The 18143-nt window shown below is 34.9% G+C and overlaps 2 protein-coding genes across 2 annotated transcripts; one reads left to right on the top strand and one right to left on the bottom strand.

The window, feature by feature from the left end:
• Positions 1-334: 334 nt before the first annotated feature.
• CBG17199 lies at positions 335-3512 on the top strand (the record flags this gene model as incomplete). The annotated part of the gene is made up of 7 exons (XM_045239332.1): positions 335-391; positions 443-521; positions 571-711; positions 765-925; positions 1713-1822; positions 1869-2604; positions 3210-3512. 7 exons carry the CDS (start codon positions 335-337, stop codon positions 3510-3512), a joined length of 1587 nt encoding a protein of 528 aa, XP_045096133.1.
• An 829-nt stretch (positions 3513-4341) lies between these two features.
• Positions 4342-6827, bottom strand: Cbr-npr-6 (the record flags this gene model as incomplete). The annotated part of the gene is made up of 10 exons (XM_002644162.1): positions 4342-4436; positions 4646-4741; positions 4790-4863; positions 4969-5103; positions 5154-5329; positions 5377-5666; positions 5721-5806; positions 5854-5948; positions 6003-6089; positions 6747-6827. The coding sequence occupies 10 exons, from the start codon at positions 6825-6827 to the stop codon at positions 4342-4344; spliced, it is 1215 nt and encodes a 404-aa protein (XP_002644208.1).
• Between the last annotated feature and the right edge of the window lie 11316 nt (positions 6828-18143).

Genomic DNA, 18143 nt, shown 5'->3' with positions numbered 1-18143 from the left:
ATTGAATAAGTGTAACAGATTAAGCGGTAAGCACTCTGCTGCCTCCTCTTCCTACTCTCCGAGAAAGGGAAGATAGTTTGTGAATCAAAAGTTAGTATGTGATGGTGGGAAGCAACACCGCAAATAGGCTCTCGCTTCCGATTTCGGGGTCCATTTGACAGTTTAATCACTCTTCTTCCCCCTATAGCATTCATCCCTCCCTCTCTTTTATTACACCTTGTGGCCTGCTCTTCCGTTTCGTTTTTTTTTTCGTTTTTTTTTCATTTTTTTTCCCAGCTTTTACATTCTTTTTTCAGTTATATCAAACAACACACGTGGTGATCAAAACAAAAATATGCATTGCGTGGCAAGATTACACAACACGCTACACAATTTTTTCAATAATCGAGAGGTAAGATTTATTATTTTTATTTTTCAAAAATTTCTTTTGAAAAATTTTCAGATCAATGCCATTGCTACAACTCTCTTAATTTTTCTGTCCTTGTACATTTCTATTATCACTCTTCTGGGTGAGAACTTTTGTAAGTGATTTTTCAAAATTTTACTTTTTTATAATTGGCGAAATTTTAGTAAACCCTCTTGCCGACCACCCGGTTACCACTACAAATGAAGATGTGACAGTTAGAACCATTTTCGTCGTTTTCATCCTTCTCGTCGTTGGAATCATTGTGGCAAAACTCTCAAAAGCTTTGAGACTCCCTCCTCTTTTTGGTACGATTTTGAATTTTCTAATTAAAACTTTTTGAAAAATGTGTTCTTTACAGGTTGCCTAGCTCTTGGAATTGTCATCAGGAACATTGTGGTGTTTGAGCAGTTTTTCGTGTTCCCTCCATTTGTGGAGACCATGATCCGAAAAGTGGCTCTTGTGATGATTGTGATTCGATGGGGACTTGCCACCGATGTGCAATTCTTGTATGAAAATGCAGTAAGTGGTAAAATGTCTGAAGTTTTGAATAAAAATAACGTTGAAGATCATTTTGAGGTTTTATTTAAGTTTTTATACTAACAGAAATAGATTTTTAAAACCCCAAAGTTATCTCAACAGTCGGGTTTGACCCAAGTTCGTCTCGAAATTTTGTTAGTACCAAAGACTTCAGTTTAGACCTAATTTAAGTTACCGTAAAAGATATGGAAATGTGGTACTTGGACAAAATAGACAGTACTGGCCAATAATATAATCGAAAACGTATTTTTCAGTTAATGTTCGAAAATTCTAACGATTTTCACAAGTAACTGCATTTACAGTATTTCTAGAGAATTACTAGTTTTTTGCTTTTTTCGATTTTTGAAATACGCCCTTTGTGGTCCGTTTTGCACTGAAAATACGGCCTTTTTTAAAAATCAGCTAGTAGGTAAAAAATAGGAAATCTCAAAAAGTTCTGTGAACTGTAACTTTTTAATCTAGATCTGTTTGAGACCCTCCAAAAGTTTCATAGTGTTCGGAAACTTGTTAACCCATCTCTAGACTCCTGAAAATGGTCGAAATGACTGGCAATAAACTTAAAATTACGTTGTCTTGTGTATCTCATGGACCGGTACTGTATCTATCATTAGGATAAACATTTTTTCAATGGACCATATTTTTATATCTTGGACAAAAACCAGGATAAATTCAATTGAAATTTGAAAACTGTTAATGGAGCCTTTCGCTCGCACGAAGCCACAATTTTGTTTTGGGAAAGTGTGGTTTTAAAAATCCTAGAATTTTACAGGTCATGCCTGTCACTATTGGGCTTGTCACTGCCATTGGAGAAATCATCGCTGTCACAATCGCATCCTATTTTATCCTCAACATTTCATTCGTCATGTCCATTTTCTGCGCGTAAGTGACTCAAAATCCCATTTATTCGAATTTTCCCTATTTGCAGACTGATTTTGGTTACTGTATCCCCAGCTGTCACTGTTCCAGCAATGATTTCTTTCAAGGAAAAAAATTTGGGATCCCTGAAAAGAATCCCTGAAAACGTTCTAGCCATCTGCTGCGTAGACAACCTCTTCTGTGTGGTCGTCTTTATGGTTCTTTCTTCGATTATCTTCACTGATGCTCCAATCGCCACCACCATCCTTCTCAACGCCGGTACCATTGTTTTTGGCATTATCGGAGGAGTCATTGTAGGATGGTTGCTTTGGAGATTCCCAAGATCCGATGCCCCACACACCCAATTTGCCAGAATCCTTCTTCTTGGTGCTATTTGCCTTTCAATGATGATTGGAACCTATCTCATCAAGTATTCCTGCTCTGGATTCCTCGCTGCCCTGATTACCAGTGCCATGTGTGCCATGAAATGGAGCACGGACAATAAGGACAAGATTGAATCAGTGGTCTCAACCTACAAATACATTTGGGACTCGTTTGCACTTCCACTCTTGTTTACCTGCCTCGGAATGAAATTTGATTGCTCAACTGTGGGTTCTGTTTCAAGTTTCAAACAAAAATTGTGTTTACAGCTCACATGGGAAATCGTATTCCTCTGCATCGCTGTGATTGCAATCGGTCTCTTGGTCAGAACCATTCTCGTGATGCTTGTCACTCTTTCTTCTCATATCAATTTCAAGGAGCAAGTTGTGGTTGCTCTTAGCTTGTTGCCAAGAGCCACGTTCCAGGTTTTTTAGCTTAATACTGTATCAGTCCGATGAGATAAACAAAAACGCATTTTTCAGTGGATTTTGAGTTTCCTATCACTTTGAAAATTTTGGAACGTGTAAAACAGACCTAGAATGAACTTTTGTTTTTATCACATTTCACTAAAAGAGCAGACCAGTAAAATGTGTCGGCTCCAGTCTGTTATTTCGGATTTCATAAAGTTTTGGATTTTGAAATTTTTTTTGGATTTGAAGGCCAGAAAATTTTAAACTTTGAAGAAATTTCTGGATTTCAACGTTTCTCAAAATCTTCAAAATCTAAAAATATCTTTAAAATCCTTTTTTTTATCGGAAAAAATTTTTCGATCCAAATTTTTTTTTTAATTTAAAATAACCAACTAGAGCCAAGATGCCTTTCAGAAATTGGCAAAAAGCTGAAAACACTAGGTTTTTTTTATCCTCCAAAATATCCTGTTTTGTATCCTCCAAAAGTTTCAAAGTAGATTGGAAACTTGCTAGCCGGGCTCCAGACTACAGAAATGGTCAAAGTCAATTGAAAAATAGGTTTTTGTACATCTTATTGACCGGTATTTGTATGTTGTCGTTTAAAATTGAAACATTTTCAGGCTGACCTTGCTCCAACTTTAGTTCTGATGGCCGCACCATTCCCAGAGATGTCCAAGGACGCTGCTCTCGTCATGAAAGCAGCAATTTTGTCCGTTTTAGTGACCGCCCCAATTTTCGACATCCTACTCAACCTTGTTGGCTCCAAGTGTCTATCTCGTTACAATGATAAGGACTCCCCAGTTATGGAGCAAAACTTGGATAAAAGTTACATGAATGGAGACCACGTGGATGATTCCATTTACGCGGCGCGCCCAAAAACCTACTCTGAATATCGCAGTGAAACTGTTATCGAGAGATATTAAACTACTTGTTAAATTAATTATTAAATTTTTTCATGGTTCCACCTTGTTAATCTAATCATTATTTTCTTTTATCTCTTTCAAAGTCAAACAAAAAATGCATGTCTTCAAATTTTAGCTGTTTTTATTATGTTAAGTCAATTCAAATTCCATTTTCAACTGACTTCCCTTTTTTCCGGAAAAGTTACTTATTTTCCCTTGCGATTGTATGTTCCACCGTAATCCCCCGTTTCTCAATCTCAAAATCCTGATGCCTTGTCATGATTTTTTCTATTTTTTTTCAAATTCATCATATTTTCCATATCTCTTTCCACCATTCAACCCCCCTTGTCTGATCTTATCAACCATTCCAGTTGAAATCCTCATGCAAAAACCCACTAAAATGTATTGTGTAAACTACAAAATATCTTTATTTGTATCAATTTTATGCAATATGGAAGGAAACAGAAAAAGAAAAGCAGTTCATAATTTAAGAAAAAGCGAAATACATTTTTTGCTTTTGGGGTATAGTAAACAAGAAAAAGGCGGGATAATAAAAACTTTGATGCCTCCGAAAGAGGACATGTAGAGGACATTGAGAAACGTGGGTGACAAAAATGTTGGAAGATTCGAATTAAATTCGAAATGAGATTTGAATTAAGGCAAGCGGAAAAATTTACAGGCAAGCGAAGAAAAGGAAACGTATACCGTATTCACTCTCATAGAAGCACGTGCACTTTAAATCTTTTGAGATACAGTAACCCTCGAAACTAATCAAAACATTCTGTCCGGTAGAAACTGTTCAAACACATCATGGGATTGCTGTATATCTTAAACATAATATATTCCGAGATTAAAGCAGAAGCGTCTGGCAGCTCGATCCGTTTTCAGGTTCATCGAGGTACACAATGCTGCGCACTGGCTCTGGTGCTGCTTGGCTTGGACTCTCTGAATCGGATTTTATACATAATATATGGCTTTCTAACAAGAAATGGACAACAAAGATGAGAAGAACATAAAAACGAGAGACGGGGAGAGGACGGCAAACGACGAGACAGGCATTCTGGCTTCTTCTACTCCTCGTTCGATGTGGCGTGCAAAAGTTCTTAACCCAATATACAACTAAAAAACACAGTCAACAAGAGAACAAGGCTTACCGGAAACCACTGTAACTGGTTGCTCCTCAGTGGGGGTAGAGGTAGCTTTCTTCTGATTACCCCGGCGAAATGGGTTGGCAATCATTGCGGTGCGTTCTAGAATAAGTTAAAATACAGAATGACCGAGTAGCTTTGGAGTTTTACCAGTGATAACGCGGATGGGTCCAGATCCTGGGCGACCAGCAAACAGCCATGGAACCACTTTTGCGAATTCTTCTCTGAGATTATAATTTCAATATTTATTGTACTAGTTTGTGATGTAACGAAAATTTTCAAAAAAAAAAGAAAAAGGAGAAACAAAGATTAAATTTACATAAACCCACCGGAAGGTATCATTCTTCAAAGCGTAAAGAATCGGATTCCACGCCGTCGCCGTCATACTTATAAGGTGAACCGGGGTGAAAACCATGACGAAGTAGTTAGAGAAATCCACAAATTTCAAATCTCGCAGGCAGTTTCTGAAATGCAAAAGTTAGAATCGTTTTTATTGCACATCAATATCTCCTACAGCAAATTGAATGGGAACCAGCAGATTGCGAAAATGACAACCATGCAAATCAACATCCGAAGAAGACGCTTCTTCCGCTTAATATCCGATTTTCTTTCAGTCATACTGTGACGACTATTTAAGAACAACCAGATTTTTGTATAGCTGATTGCAATAAGCACGAATGGGACGATGAACTAAAAATCGGTGGGATGAAAAAATTAGTTTTTCAAAAAGATCCAACCTGAAGAGTCATCACCACCAGGCCAAATGTGGAACGGAAGTGTTGATCAGCCCAGTCCTCTTGACAAACATAGAAGTTACAAGGCGCAGGAATATGGATGAGTTTCATGTTGATACCATAAGGGGCGACCATGAGTAAGGACGCACCCCAAATAAAAACAATGATAGCGAGACAGGATTTCATCGACATTCGATCATTGATATTGATATTTGACGAGTTGTGCACTATCACGATGTATCGATCGATTGCAATTGCTGTTAATGTCCATGTACTGATGAAGATACTTGTACCTGTATAGTTTGATCAATGATCATTTTTGAGAAAAAAACTGAGTAATTTTATACCTTGGAACAGTGGTAGTCCATGACACAAACCGCCTCCAAATACCCAATGCCCTATTTTGGTGTATGTCGGAGTAAGCCACAACGACCTGAAACGGAAGAAGGGGTTGGTGTTAGAAAATGACTTGAGACTCACGTGAAATTAACCATAAGATCCGAAACAGCAAGGTTTGTGATGAAAATGTTTGTGATTGTTTGCATACGTTTGTTCTTCATAACTACATAGATAACCTGAAATGGGAAGAGAGATGTCATACGATGTTTTTTTTGAAATGGAGAGCTCACCAAAAAGTTTCCGAATATGGCAACACAGAAAATCGCAAAATATGCTGAGATGAACGCTTGTTGAAAGTAGGGCAAAGTCAATGGATTCTAAAAAATGATGATGTGGGAATTATCGTAATTTCAGAAGTCAGAATTACGGCTGTCAGGTTTTCGATCACTTGAAATTTTTGAATGATGTAAAACCGCCCTAGATTGAATATTTTGCATTCACAAAGATATTTGAAAATCCCTGCTATTTGCCAAATTTTGAAAGACACTCATTTTTGACCAGTTTTATACTGAGAAGGTGAAAAAAACTGTGTCTTTCATGAATCGGCGTATAGCTGAATTACTAAGAAATTTTGAAAAATTCTTTTAAAGCAATAAAATTCTTTCAAAGCATTCAATCTACATCTGTTTTACACCCTCTCAAATGTTAAATGTAATCAAAAATTTGACAGCCGAGCTCTTGACTAGTGTAAATTGCCAAAATGATTGAAAATCAACTTAAAAGTGTGTATATCTAAATGACCGGCACTGTTTTTGCAATGGGCGCTCAATTATTTCAGTTTATGTAGAATATTAAAAATATGCCAACTGAGAAAATTTCTGTATTAATAATACAATCATTTTTGTTAAGTTTGCAGGTTTTTGAAATCTCTCAAATAAGTTAATTGAAATCAAATGCAGGTTATGAAGGTGAAGTTCTGCTTGTACGGTTCCTCGCCTTCTTTCCCCCTGACTACATTACTCCGAATAACTTACAATCTTGATTTTGCAGTTGTTATCATAGTCCAAAGTCGCATTGTCAACTAAAGACGTTATTGAGGAGAGGTCGTTCGACATCTGAAAATTTAGTAGCTTCAAACTAGTGGAAATTGTAAAAACATCGAGACTTAAGTACGTTGGTTTCGCTTTTTTTTTTAGAAAATTCAAATCGGAAGTGCGTGCCAGATGTCTCCGGATTAGTGAGACAAGTTCAAGTCTTGACGTGGGAGAACTCGATATCAAAAAGATAGGGAAGTGGAAAAAGTGAACCTGATGGCTAACGAAGGCAAATGCAGATTTCACACGTTTCACTTGAAGCGGAAACATTAGTTGTGAAATATGAAGCTTGGAAACTCTGTCAGTCATGAAAATTTAATGAGCAGCGCACCTTGGATTTTGTTGAGATATATTTTTGGAGATTCTACTAAACTATGAAAACAATGTGGAATTAGAGTAATGGGCCCTCTTCCATTTTTTGAAAGTTTCTAGTTTAGTTTTCTCCTTTTTAAAAATTTTCCACAGCTTTAAGAGATTTGAGGAGCTGAAGTGAGAAAACGAGGAAAGAGTGGAGGCGTGAACTTTTGGCAGGGGAAGAATCCATATACATGTGAGAATTCAGCATATCCCTCTTTTACTAGACATTCGTACATTTGAAAATTTCGAGAAAAAAAATTTGCAATGTTTTTCATTTCCAAAAAATTTGGTAGTTGGTACCAGAACACAATTTCTGTTTCCCAAAAATCTTGGGGGTTTCTGATTTATGTTTCAAATAAATCTTGGATGAAGACAGGAAAAAGAAAAATATGGAATGAATGAGATTGACTTCTGAAAAAAGAAAGGAAAATGAATGAGAGACCAAGAAAACAAAAAAAAAGAACTCAAAATAAATGGGATGAATTTCTGGGTTTGAGATCAAGAAGAAAGAAAGGAAAGGAAAATGAAGAGGATGAAGATAATGTGTGCTTCTTCTTGCTGAGCTGGTGGATTTAATCTCAAAAATGGAGGAGTCCTGAAACATTTACAAGATATACATATACTAATAAAATAGGCAGAGGATAAAGTTATTAGGGATAATGCGTTTCTGAATGATTTGACCATTTGAATACATTTTTTTATAGTTTCTGTTTCATCCGTCTATTTTTTTGCCTATTCTCTGAAATTCGACACCAAGAGCACGGAAATTGAATTTGGGAGTCTGGTGGGGGGACGAAGAAAAGTCGAGAAAAAACTGAAGGCAGTCCGTCCGTCCTTGAACTGGAAGAAAAAGAAAAAAGGAGAAGAAACGTTGCACATGAAGTAAAGTAAACATTTCTGGAGAGGGGTGGATAAGCTTTCGGTGAAACTGAGAAGGCCCCACCAGAAACAGGCCAAGAATTGAGGAATTGGTGGAGATAATAGCACGCTTTCTTAAGAATCGAGAGAACCACTTTATCTTTAGGGTGACAGGAAAAATAAAATTCTGTTCTAAAATCAACTACACTGAGTTTAAGTAACAAGCAGGGGGAACAATAGATAATCCATTTTCAAAAATTATTTTCTGATCTTAGGATTGTTAGAAAAACAAACGAGGGCTAAAAATGGATAGTTGAGTAAGAATTTGAGTTTTTCGAATCCTCAAAAATATTCCGAAAGGTTCTTATCAGGGATTGTTGGAACTGAACTCGGAATTCCCGAAAATTCGGAAAACTTTGACCATTTTCTGAATTAATTAAAACTGAAAAATTTTCAACGTTTTTTTCGGAATCAGAAACTTTTGGACTACTGTATTTCTATGTGAGTCTCCAGCAAAATGTTTCTAAATATTTTTTTTTGTGTTTTCGGAATCTGTTTGTCGTTTTTTTCAGCAATTTTTCCGTTTTTGTGATAGAAAAGTGAAATTCAACAATTTCCGAAATTTCGAAATAAGACCATTCCGGAATTTCGAAAACTGGATTACTTTGGAGTTCCAAAAACAAAATATTCCGGAGTTACAAAATTTTCAATGTAGGAATTTTTGAAAATTCAAAGTTAGAATTTTCCGAAATTCCAAAATATGAACTTTCCCTAATTCCGAAACTTCGAAAATTTCAAAATCTTATAAATTCATATTTCAAAAACCGTTGAATATAAAATTTCGAATTGAAACTTTGATATAAATAATAATATTATCCTAATAATTTTCCTGATTCATCACCATAAAAGCACACCTTCCTAGAAAAAAGAAAGATATCAAAATTTGAATTCTACAATAATTTTCCAACCGAAAAGACAAAAATAGGTACAAACGGTTGTACCAGACAAAAATTGAACGATGCGTGAGTAATAACGAATAGAGATTACACACATGAGCTGAAATCCACCATTGTTGAGAAATGTGAGATTTCCAGTCGTCATAGTCTCGTAGAACTCCAATTGAATTTTTAATCCTTTAATAACAATCGTAGGTGTATACGACGGGATAGGTAATCCGTTCTAGTTATGCCCGAAATTACTGTTTTCAAAAACCCAGACTTTCTTTTCTGAGGAAAACACTTTGTAAATTATTATTTTCATTTTTTTTCAATGTGCGTTGGTCTTCCGATTCATGAAAGATCACGACTGGAAAAAAAGGATAAATTATCAAATAATAAAGTGAAACGTCAAGTGTTTTCTTCCTGATAATGATATCATAAGCGGAAGAAGGATGCACTCAAAATATTTTATTCTGATTTACAGCCACCCTCTTTTTATCCTATTAGGATTTTTTCTTCTATAAAGATTGCGAGCTTTGCTCCGGGGAAAAAAGAGTGGGATTTATGGAATAAGATCAAGTTGCATAAGGGATCACTTTGGGTCATAGAGATTTTTATTGAGTGAATATTTGAGCCTAAAGTTCAAAATGAGCACTTTTTAGGCAATTTTCCGCACTGATAGTTTTAAGCTAATGTGATATTTCCATCCGTTTTCATTCGTTTCAAAAAAGAATTAGATTTATGATTAGCGAAATAGGATTTTTCAAAGATAAGAAGACTTTCAACAGGATCATTCGCTTGTCAAATGTTGATTTTATAGAAACTCCTCCTTATATATTTTCAAGATCAAAATATTTTTTATTGGATGATTTTCTGGCCCCTAACATTTCGAAAACCTAAAAAATTTGGGAAGTCAAGAGAAACGGAAAAAAAAGAAATTAATTATTTTTTTCGTAAATCTGAGAATGGGAAAAAGAAGTAAAAAGGGATATACGAGAAATGAACTCAAAAAGCTAAGAAGACAAGTTATTGCATGCTTAATTTTCAGAGAAATTGCTGGGAAAAAGGAAGAACTCTACGTTGTTTTATGTAAATTATATTTTTTTTCTAAAAAACCGGATGTGAGATAAGAATAGAAAGATATTCAGAATGGTTGTTGAAACAGAATATTTGGAAAACAAGATCTTATTTTTATTTTCTAGGATAATGAAATACGACAGAAAACATAAATTTGTGGAAGGATGAAATATGCATAACTGTGAGAAACTATACGCCCGGAAATATTAAAAAAACATTGGGTGGGCTGGAAGAGACAGGGCTCAATCGGAAGAAATATTCCGAAAACATGGCTGACTAATGGAGATGACGAGCAATTGTTTGGAATAATGTTTGAAAACAGGAACTAGAGATTATCTTTATACTTTTCTTTTTTGAAATTTTTCAATTAGAGAAAAGCTTCGGGATTCTTCATTTCATCGAAAGCCAACAACAGGATCATTTCGATGATGTTAGGGGAAATGAAATGAGTTTCAGAGGAAGAAAGTGTTGCAGACAGAATTCCATTTAAGTTGGAAAAACAAACAGGAATAGTCATACCACGCATTGTTTTCCAATAACAATGCATGAGAGTTTGAAACTTGAAACTTGAAATTTTTATGAAAATATTTTCAGGTTCTCTATGCTAGAATGTTACTTGATAAATTTAGAAGAAAGAAATTTAGCACTACACTAAAACCTATAATAGATGGTCCCCACACTATCAAGTTTGAGCTAATTTATCTCGGTTTCTCAGAAAGATATAAGAAATGTGCCAACTGTGAAAATGTTCGTGATAATATGATAAAGATCCATTGAAACAATTTTCACATATCTTTGACAGAAACCAAGATGAATTGGCTAAAATTTGAAAGTAAGGGGCCCTTCTATTACACGTTTTACGGTATGAACTTTTCAAAAAATGAGAGAATTCTCGTAAAAACCGTTAAAAATATATTCAGAAATTCGAGAAGGAAGAACTAGGTGCAAAAAATGACGAAAAAAGGAAAAGGAAGTGCGAGTTTTTTTTTCCATTCCTATCCCTCATCTTTTCTCTAGCTTAAGACTTTTAGTTTCACCAAACAAAGGAGGTATATGGTGGAAGTGTGTGTTTCTTATGAATCATGTATGTGGAAGCTACACTCCGAATTTTAAATTTTTCCCAAAGACTAAAGACGTGTGAGAATGGAATAAGAGAGGAAGGTGTCAGCGCAACCCATGTTTCTCTTTCTCTCCTTTCTCGCAGATTTTTTTTCCGCTTCTCTTTTCTTTCGTGCTCTCCTCATGAGGACCAAAAATGTATTCATCGTAAATCAGATTACTACTCGCCCATTGCAACTTCATTTATACAAGGGCGAAATCGCTCGCATTCCTTTAGGAAATATTATTTCCAGCGTTTTCAATTTAAACAATTTAAATTTTTTGAAGGTGAAAATTTAAAATGCTGATAAGAGCTACCGTATTGTCAATGAAATAAACCTATCAAAATCATCGACTTTGGGCTCAGCTATCTCAATTTATTTGAAAGATGTCAAAATTTTGTCAACAGATAAATAATTGGTTTAATTATGATAAATAATTTATCAGCTGACAGTTTTTTGACATCATTCACAGGAACCAAAATAATTAACCTCAAATATGTATTTCGGTTTCAGTGGGCTTATATCAGAGAAAATACGGTAGTACTTTCTTGGAAGGTTTTTCGAAAATATTGACACATTTTTTAAAGTTTTAACAATGATTTTCTGTTTGCTATTTGTTAGGATCAGTGACTAATTCAAAAAAAGCCTATTCCAAATCTACAAACCTAAAATTCGGGTGAAACAAAACACTCATCCAATAAGGTGTCATCCCTTTAGACGAACAAAAGATCATGGTCCCTAGCTGATTCACTTTTCAGTCAGTCCTCTAAACCACGAAAAAAATTCATTTAGTTGCTGGCGTCACTTTGTGCTTTTGTCAATTCATCTCATAAACGTCAGAGCACATCGGAAAGAGTGTTTTACGACTTTCCATCTTCTACCGTATTATCCTATTCTTGAAGTTTGCCGACTTCGTTTTAGGCAGAAAGTCGTAAAACTCGAGTTGCGCTGTCAATCTATTTTTGAAAAATTTTGAATCAACTTTTTCTCGGAAAATGAATTAATCTGACTTTTGAACTACGCGGAAGATTTTTTAAATCCCCCAGTTTGAAGTAATTGTCCAAAAAAATAAAAAACTGGCAAAAATATGTATTTGTTATTTTTCCAGATTTTCAGACAATGTCATGTGGATGCAAAAACAGGAACTCACTACATTGCTGGGTTAGAAAAGCAATACAAAACAGAAATTTTTATATTTCCAGTCGGAGCAGAAACCATACAATCTGTATTTTTCAGACTGCTGGTAACGTGGCGTGCATGGGCGCGGATTCGAGTGGCGTAAATTTCAACAGAGGAGAGGAAAACCAGAAAATTTGGAACAGAATGGGATATATTGAGAAAGAGAACTTATTAAACTTCAGGAAAATTTCTGAAAGAAAATGAGAGTATTTAAAATGCCAAATTCTGAGATTTACCTGTTTTCAGACTTCTTTGATTACATGGAAAAATATAGAGAATCTAAAAACTATTTGATTTGGAAATCCTTGTTTTTTTTCGAGAACTAGAGTTTGATATACTCCATTTTTGTTGATTTTGCTTTTTTTTTTCAATCATTCACAAATAAGATGCAAACACTGAAAATAACATAAAATTAGCAGTAAAAAGACCGTCACATTTTGACCCAATAAATCATCTCTCCCTCTCTCTAGGCTACTCTCGGTTCAAAGATGCTAAAAAAGGATTAACTAGAAAATTATTTATGCCATTATGGCATAAATTTTATTAGTTTGTGACTTTTTCATAAAGATGACAGGAAAGGAGAAACCATGGAACACAGCTGATAGTGTAGGGCTCTTGTATTACAGGTGTCACGATATGTTTTACGGTTTTTGAGTTCCTATTGTTTCCCAAAACTATTAACTTTACCGCATTCAATTTCTATTCATTCGCAAGTTTGTTCTTCTATCCCATTAACTTACTGTGGTTGGATTCTCAAATGGTTGTTGACAATCAGTCACAACAACCAATCGAGAAAAAACAAGTGCAGCCCAGAACCACCAAAAGAACATCGTCCTCGAATTGGAATTTGTGGTGAGAAAGGAAAAGAGACGCGTTTTGAACGAAATCGCTGGCTCCTCTTCTCCGTTTGACTTCTAGCCCCGCCCCCAACTCCTACAGCACTAGATGACGAAAAAAAAAAACGAATTTCTGCGTAGGAAGATGAATTAGGGTATACTGTGGTTTTATGACTATAGTCGAGATTTGAGAAAAAAAGACTAATGGATGAGGAAAATGCTAATGGGTGGCAATTTGTACCCCGCTTTTTCGTACAAGGAAAAATGTGCAGATGAAAAAACCATTTGAGCTCAAAATGGATTTGTATTCCTCATTCGACTACTTCCGGCTACGGGATACAGTAGTCTTGAACACTCAGCAATCAGAAATCAGAGAACGGTGCAACAAGAAACAGGCTAGAAGTTCAAAAAGTGTATTTTACTCATTTTGTAACACGTACTTTGATATAACTGGTTGGAATCGTGAGAAATTGGACGAAATTTTCCCAAACCCTTTCAATTTATTTCTTCCCTCTCGACTTTCAATTGGTTTCTGATCTATCCGATTTGCAATCTATGGTGTTCGTCTTGTGATGAAAACTGTTTCATCAAATTCAAAAGTTGCATTTCTGTTTCAAAAAAAGTTTTCAAGGACAGATACATTTGGTCACGAAACATGAAAAATTGAAAAAAGAAGCAATGTTGCCAACAGTAACAAAAAAGACATTACGCGCAATGACGGCATCAGAGTTGTTGAGACCGTGAATAAGTAGAAACAAAAAAATTGTTGTTTGATTTTAATAAGTTCCAGACCAAACTAGAACCAAAATTTTCAAAACTTGAACCCCAGGACAAAATTCGCAGAGTAATACTAATTAGTATATTTTGTGTGTTCTAAAATATTATAAAACCTTCGTTAGATTCAAAATTTGGTTTCAAAAATTGTGAGGGGACTGTTTGAGATTTACCGAGTATTGCGAATTCTACATGATTTGACAGGAGGTATAGGAAATTATACTTGTAACGGGCCATGGAGAAAATTTTACTGAGAGCTCGAAATTTGGCTCAAAAATACAAGCTTTTTTAGACCGGCTTTCCGGGCCGGGCCCGGGCTTTGAAAATTTTCTCAAGCCCGGCCCGCAATTTTACAAGTATGAAAATTAGAAGACTTTCAGAAATCAAAAAAGTTCGATATAATTTTTAGGCCTTAAAATTTGAAGGTTCCCGGAACATCCTAGGAATTTACAGGTTCCATATGAATAAGTCTTCTGTTCTGACGCGAGAAATGAGAGGTTTTCTCTGCGGATTTTTGAAGTTGACTAACCGCTTTTATCGGAAGGTTAATGATTTTAAAGTTAATATTTTTTAACGATTAATGGTTTTATTAGTTATTCGAAATTATTCAGAACACACACAAAATGTTGTTCACAGTTGTCCGTTTGTTTTTTTTTTGTCAAGAAGGAATTGGAAAAAGTGCTGATACTAACTTTGAACTTATTATTTTCAAATTAGCAATAGGATACGAACATCTTGCTTGGATATTGTTTTCAATTGAGAATTTAATGATTAAAAATTTTATTCCCATAAAGCCTTGAAAATTAGACAAAACTTACGAGGGAAATAACAAAAATGCCCCTCAATCATAATAAAAACACATTCTGACCATTTTTCAACAAAAAAGAAGTGATGCAACTAAAATTCTCATTTTCAGAGCTTCAATCCGGTATACGGAAAAAATGAGTTGAAAAATCCCAGTTTCTTAATCTGAGAATAATCAAAAAGACACTACGTGTACTCAATCTTCCACTTTCAATCCTTAACTCTGATACCACACTTCTATTTTGACGAAAAAACATTTCAAAGCGATTTTTGATACAAATTAGGTAAAAACTATGTCAAAATCACAACGAGGTGGTCTAAGCACAACTGAAGTTTCATTTTTTTCATTCTAAAATATCAAAACGTTCAAACAATGATAAACTATTTTCACACATGAATTGACCTAGGCTATTCTAGAGACTCTGCAACAAAATTTTAAATCGTAAGACTTCCTTCTTTGTCTACAAAAATTGGGACTAGTTCTCTGAAATCAACAAAAAATAAGGAAAAGAAACGAACAAAAATATGTCACTTGCATTAAGATTTAACATTTTCTGAAAGTTTTCTTTTCTAGAGAAGAGTTCGTTTGAAAAACGAGCCGAAAAAAATGGGGTGGGTGGTAAAAGATATGACACGTACAGGAAAATTCTGAAAATATAACTTCGTAAGATTATGTATTTTTTAAATCTGGAACTCGATAACTAACAGGAAATACCAAAAGGTTATTTGTGGATTTTCCCTTGAAAAACAATAAATAACTTAAATCCAGGACGAACGGGAAACAGGAGAAAAATACAAAAAAGAGCAATATTTTTGTTGAACACCTATTCAATGAGTACCACCGGAAACAAAAGAAAACTCAGTGGAGAAGAATAACGATGTGCAGCAATACATAGTATTTTTTCAGGAGCAATTATTCTTATTCATTTTTAAAAGATCGCCCACAGGAAGAAACTGGAAGTGAGCAAAATCCGTTTTTCATTCAAGTACCACGTACAAATCCCATTAGGTTGCTCTTGAAACCAAAACACTGAAATAAGAAAAACTCACGAATATTTTTGTGTGGGCTGTTTGCTTTCTCACGGAGACGCTGATTCCAGGGTTTGGTTAGAAATTTGTATAGCGAGAATTCTACCCTAAACTTTGGTTCATAGGAACTGCTGATAAGATTTCAAAAAGACAGTTCAATGACTTTTGGCGATTTTCTACTAAATGACACTTGCCAAAATGAATAGAATCGAAAATAATATCACAGCACTGAGCGTAGCCTTCTTTAAAGCAGAAAATTCTACCGTAATCTGTGACGAGTGTTTTGTTGGGACAACGCAAGCTCAAGAACAGAAAAAAGAAATAAATGAAAACAAAATGAAAGAATAGATAAAAACCATTGGGGGGTGGTGATGGTTGGGGCGGCGAGTGGCGTCGAAAATGTGCTTTTTCGGAGCGCCACGCCGTATGTTAATGAAGGGTCTTAATGAAATGGCTTTTCCCGTTCGCTTTTATTCTGAACGGACAAAAATAAAGCGTACCACGGCCGTTTGCGAAAAGAAAGAAGAAGAAGGAACTGCTTATGCAGATGGTGTCCCTTTCATCAAAACCCACAAGAAAAGAAAAACAAGAAAGTGAGAAAATGAATTATGGTCAGAAATCAGAAAACCTTCCTTTCGATTTTTCAAACATTTGTGGAATTAGAGCGGGTTTACAGGAAAACAGTACAAGTGTTGGATGTTTCAAAAAATTTTATAACAAATTCAAGAAGTTCTTAGAAGCTGTGGAGTGGCTGGTCGCATTTCCGTTAGATTAAGTCCCTTATTTTGAACTTTTTTTGGAATTAAAAGATTCCTCGAAGGAAGGGGAACACCAAAACAATGAAAGCACACTGATCATATTTAAAAAAAAATGCCCTTCAATCATAATAAAAACACATTCTGACCATTTTTCAACAAAAAAGAAGTGATGCAACCAAAATTCCCATTTTCAGAGCTTCAATCCGGTATACGGAAAAATCATCAACCAGCAATTGGCTTCTCATTTGCATAGCTCAGCCGGTAGAAAACTTATAAGCTAAAAGAAAAATATAAATTTTTTAAAATCTTATCTTCAAAACTATTATGAACTAAAAACTCTTACGCTCAACTTTTTTCTCATTTCACTCAAAAATTCTGAAGAAAAATTGTCTCATATGAGAGAACCATTGAAACAAACTTTTCATATTTGCACACTAAATGATTAAAAAATGTCTGACCCACGCATATTTTTCAAACCTCCAAAAATGAATCTGGAATGATCTCACAACTATCAATAAGCGCAAATTTCGAAAATAGATTCCTCAATCGTCAATTTTCCTCAATCGTCATCTTTTTCAACCTCATATTGAATTCTGTGTCAATGTTTTAAAATTGGAACTTTCCGATTTCATATTTACGTGATTTTGAATTTGAGGTAAATCCCAAAATCTTGAAATTCCAAGTTTCAAATTTTCGAAAGAAGAAAACAAATAAGCAGCAAAAAAGATAATATTACAGCTGATATTACGTCTTAATCATTTTTTGGGGAAATATTACCTCTCGATCTTTTTTTTGGGTAACAAAAGAGGACCGCAAGTGATAATTCTCTCTGGATTCCAGGTTGTCCAATCCGGCGGAACAGGTATATAGAAAAAGTCAGGAAAATGTGCTATCTGATAGCACTTTTCAATTTTTGATCTTCTATTGGATCAAAATGGATTTAAAAAATGCTAATCCTCATTTTGTCTTCTAAATCCTATAATAGTAGATTGTAAAATTTGGTGAAATCTGAAAACATTTCAATTGAATAGAAAAGTGTGTGATCTATTTAGGTTTTTATCATACTCAAATCAAAAACAAAAAGAAGTAAAACATGGAGATACAAGTAGGAATTTCGAGGTTAAGCCGAGTTTTTCGAGAGATAAAAGTACATTATGTCAAAGATTGAAAAATGGGTATGACACTTTTTCAGCAGGTCACGGAATCGGAATATCAATCATTTGAAACAAATTTTCAATTTTCTCATTTTTCGAAAATTTTAAGCCGTTAAACTTTTAATGAAAGTGCCCCTAATTTTTCAGTTTGAGCTAGTTTATCTCGTTTCCTTTTAAAGGTATCAAAAATTGGTCAGCGGATAAATCGTTTATTATCATATCACAAGCAGTTTATCAGTTGACACATTTTCAATATCTCGCATAGGAGCCAAGAGAAATTGGTTCGAACTTAACAGTAAGTGAATCTCACTTCTCATAAAGATTTTACAATTTTTTAAAAATTTAGATTTTTCACGGTACAGGTTCCCTATTAGCTGAAAACTCTAGACAGGATGAACATGAAGGGCTCGGTGGTCCATGACTACATACTGCAAACCACTAACAACCCTTTGAGTAATTCAATTAAAGACATA

Source organism: Caenorhabditis briggsae, assembly GCF_000004555.2.
Source record: "Caenorhabditis briggsae complete genome, chrX, whole genome shotgun sequence".
NCBI classification, from domain to species: domain Eukaryota; kingdom Metazoa; phylum Nematoda; class Chromadorea; order Rhabditida; family Rhabditidae; genus Caenorhabditis; species Caenorhabditis briggsae.
This window is presented reverse-complemented; position numbering and strand designations above follow the sequence as displayed.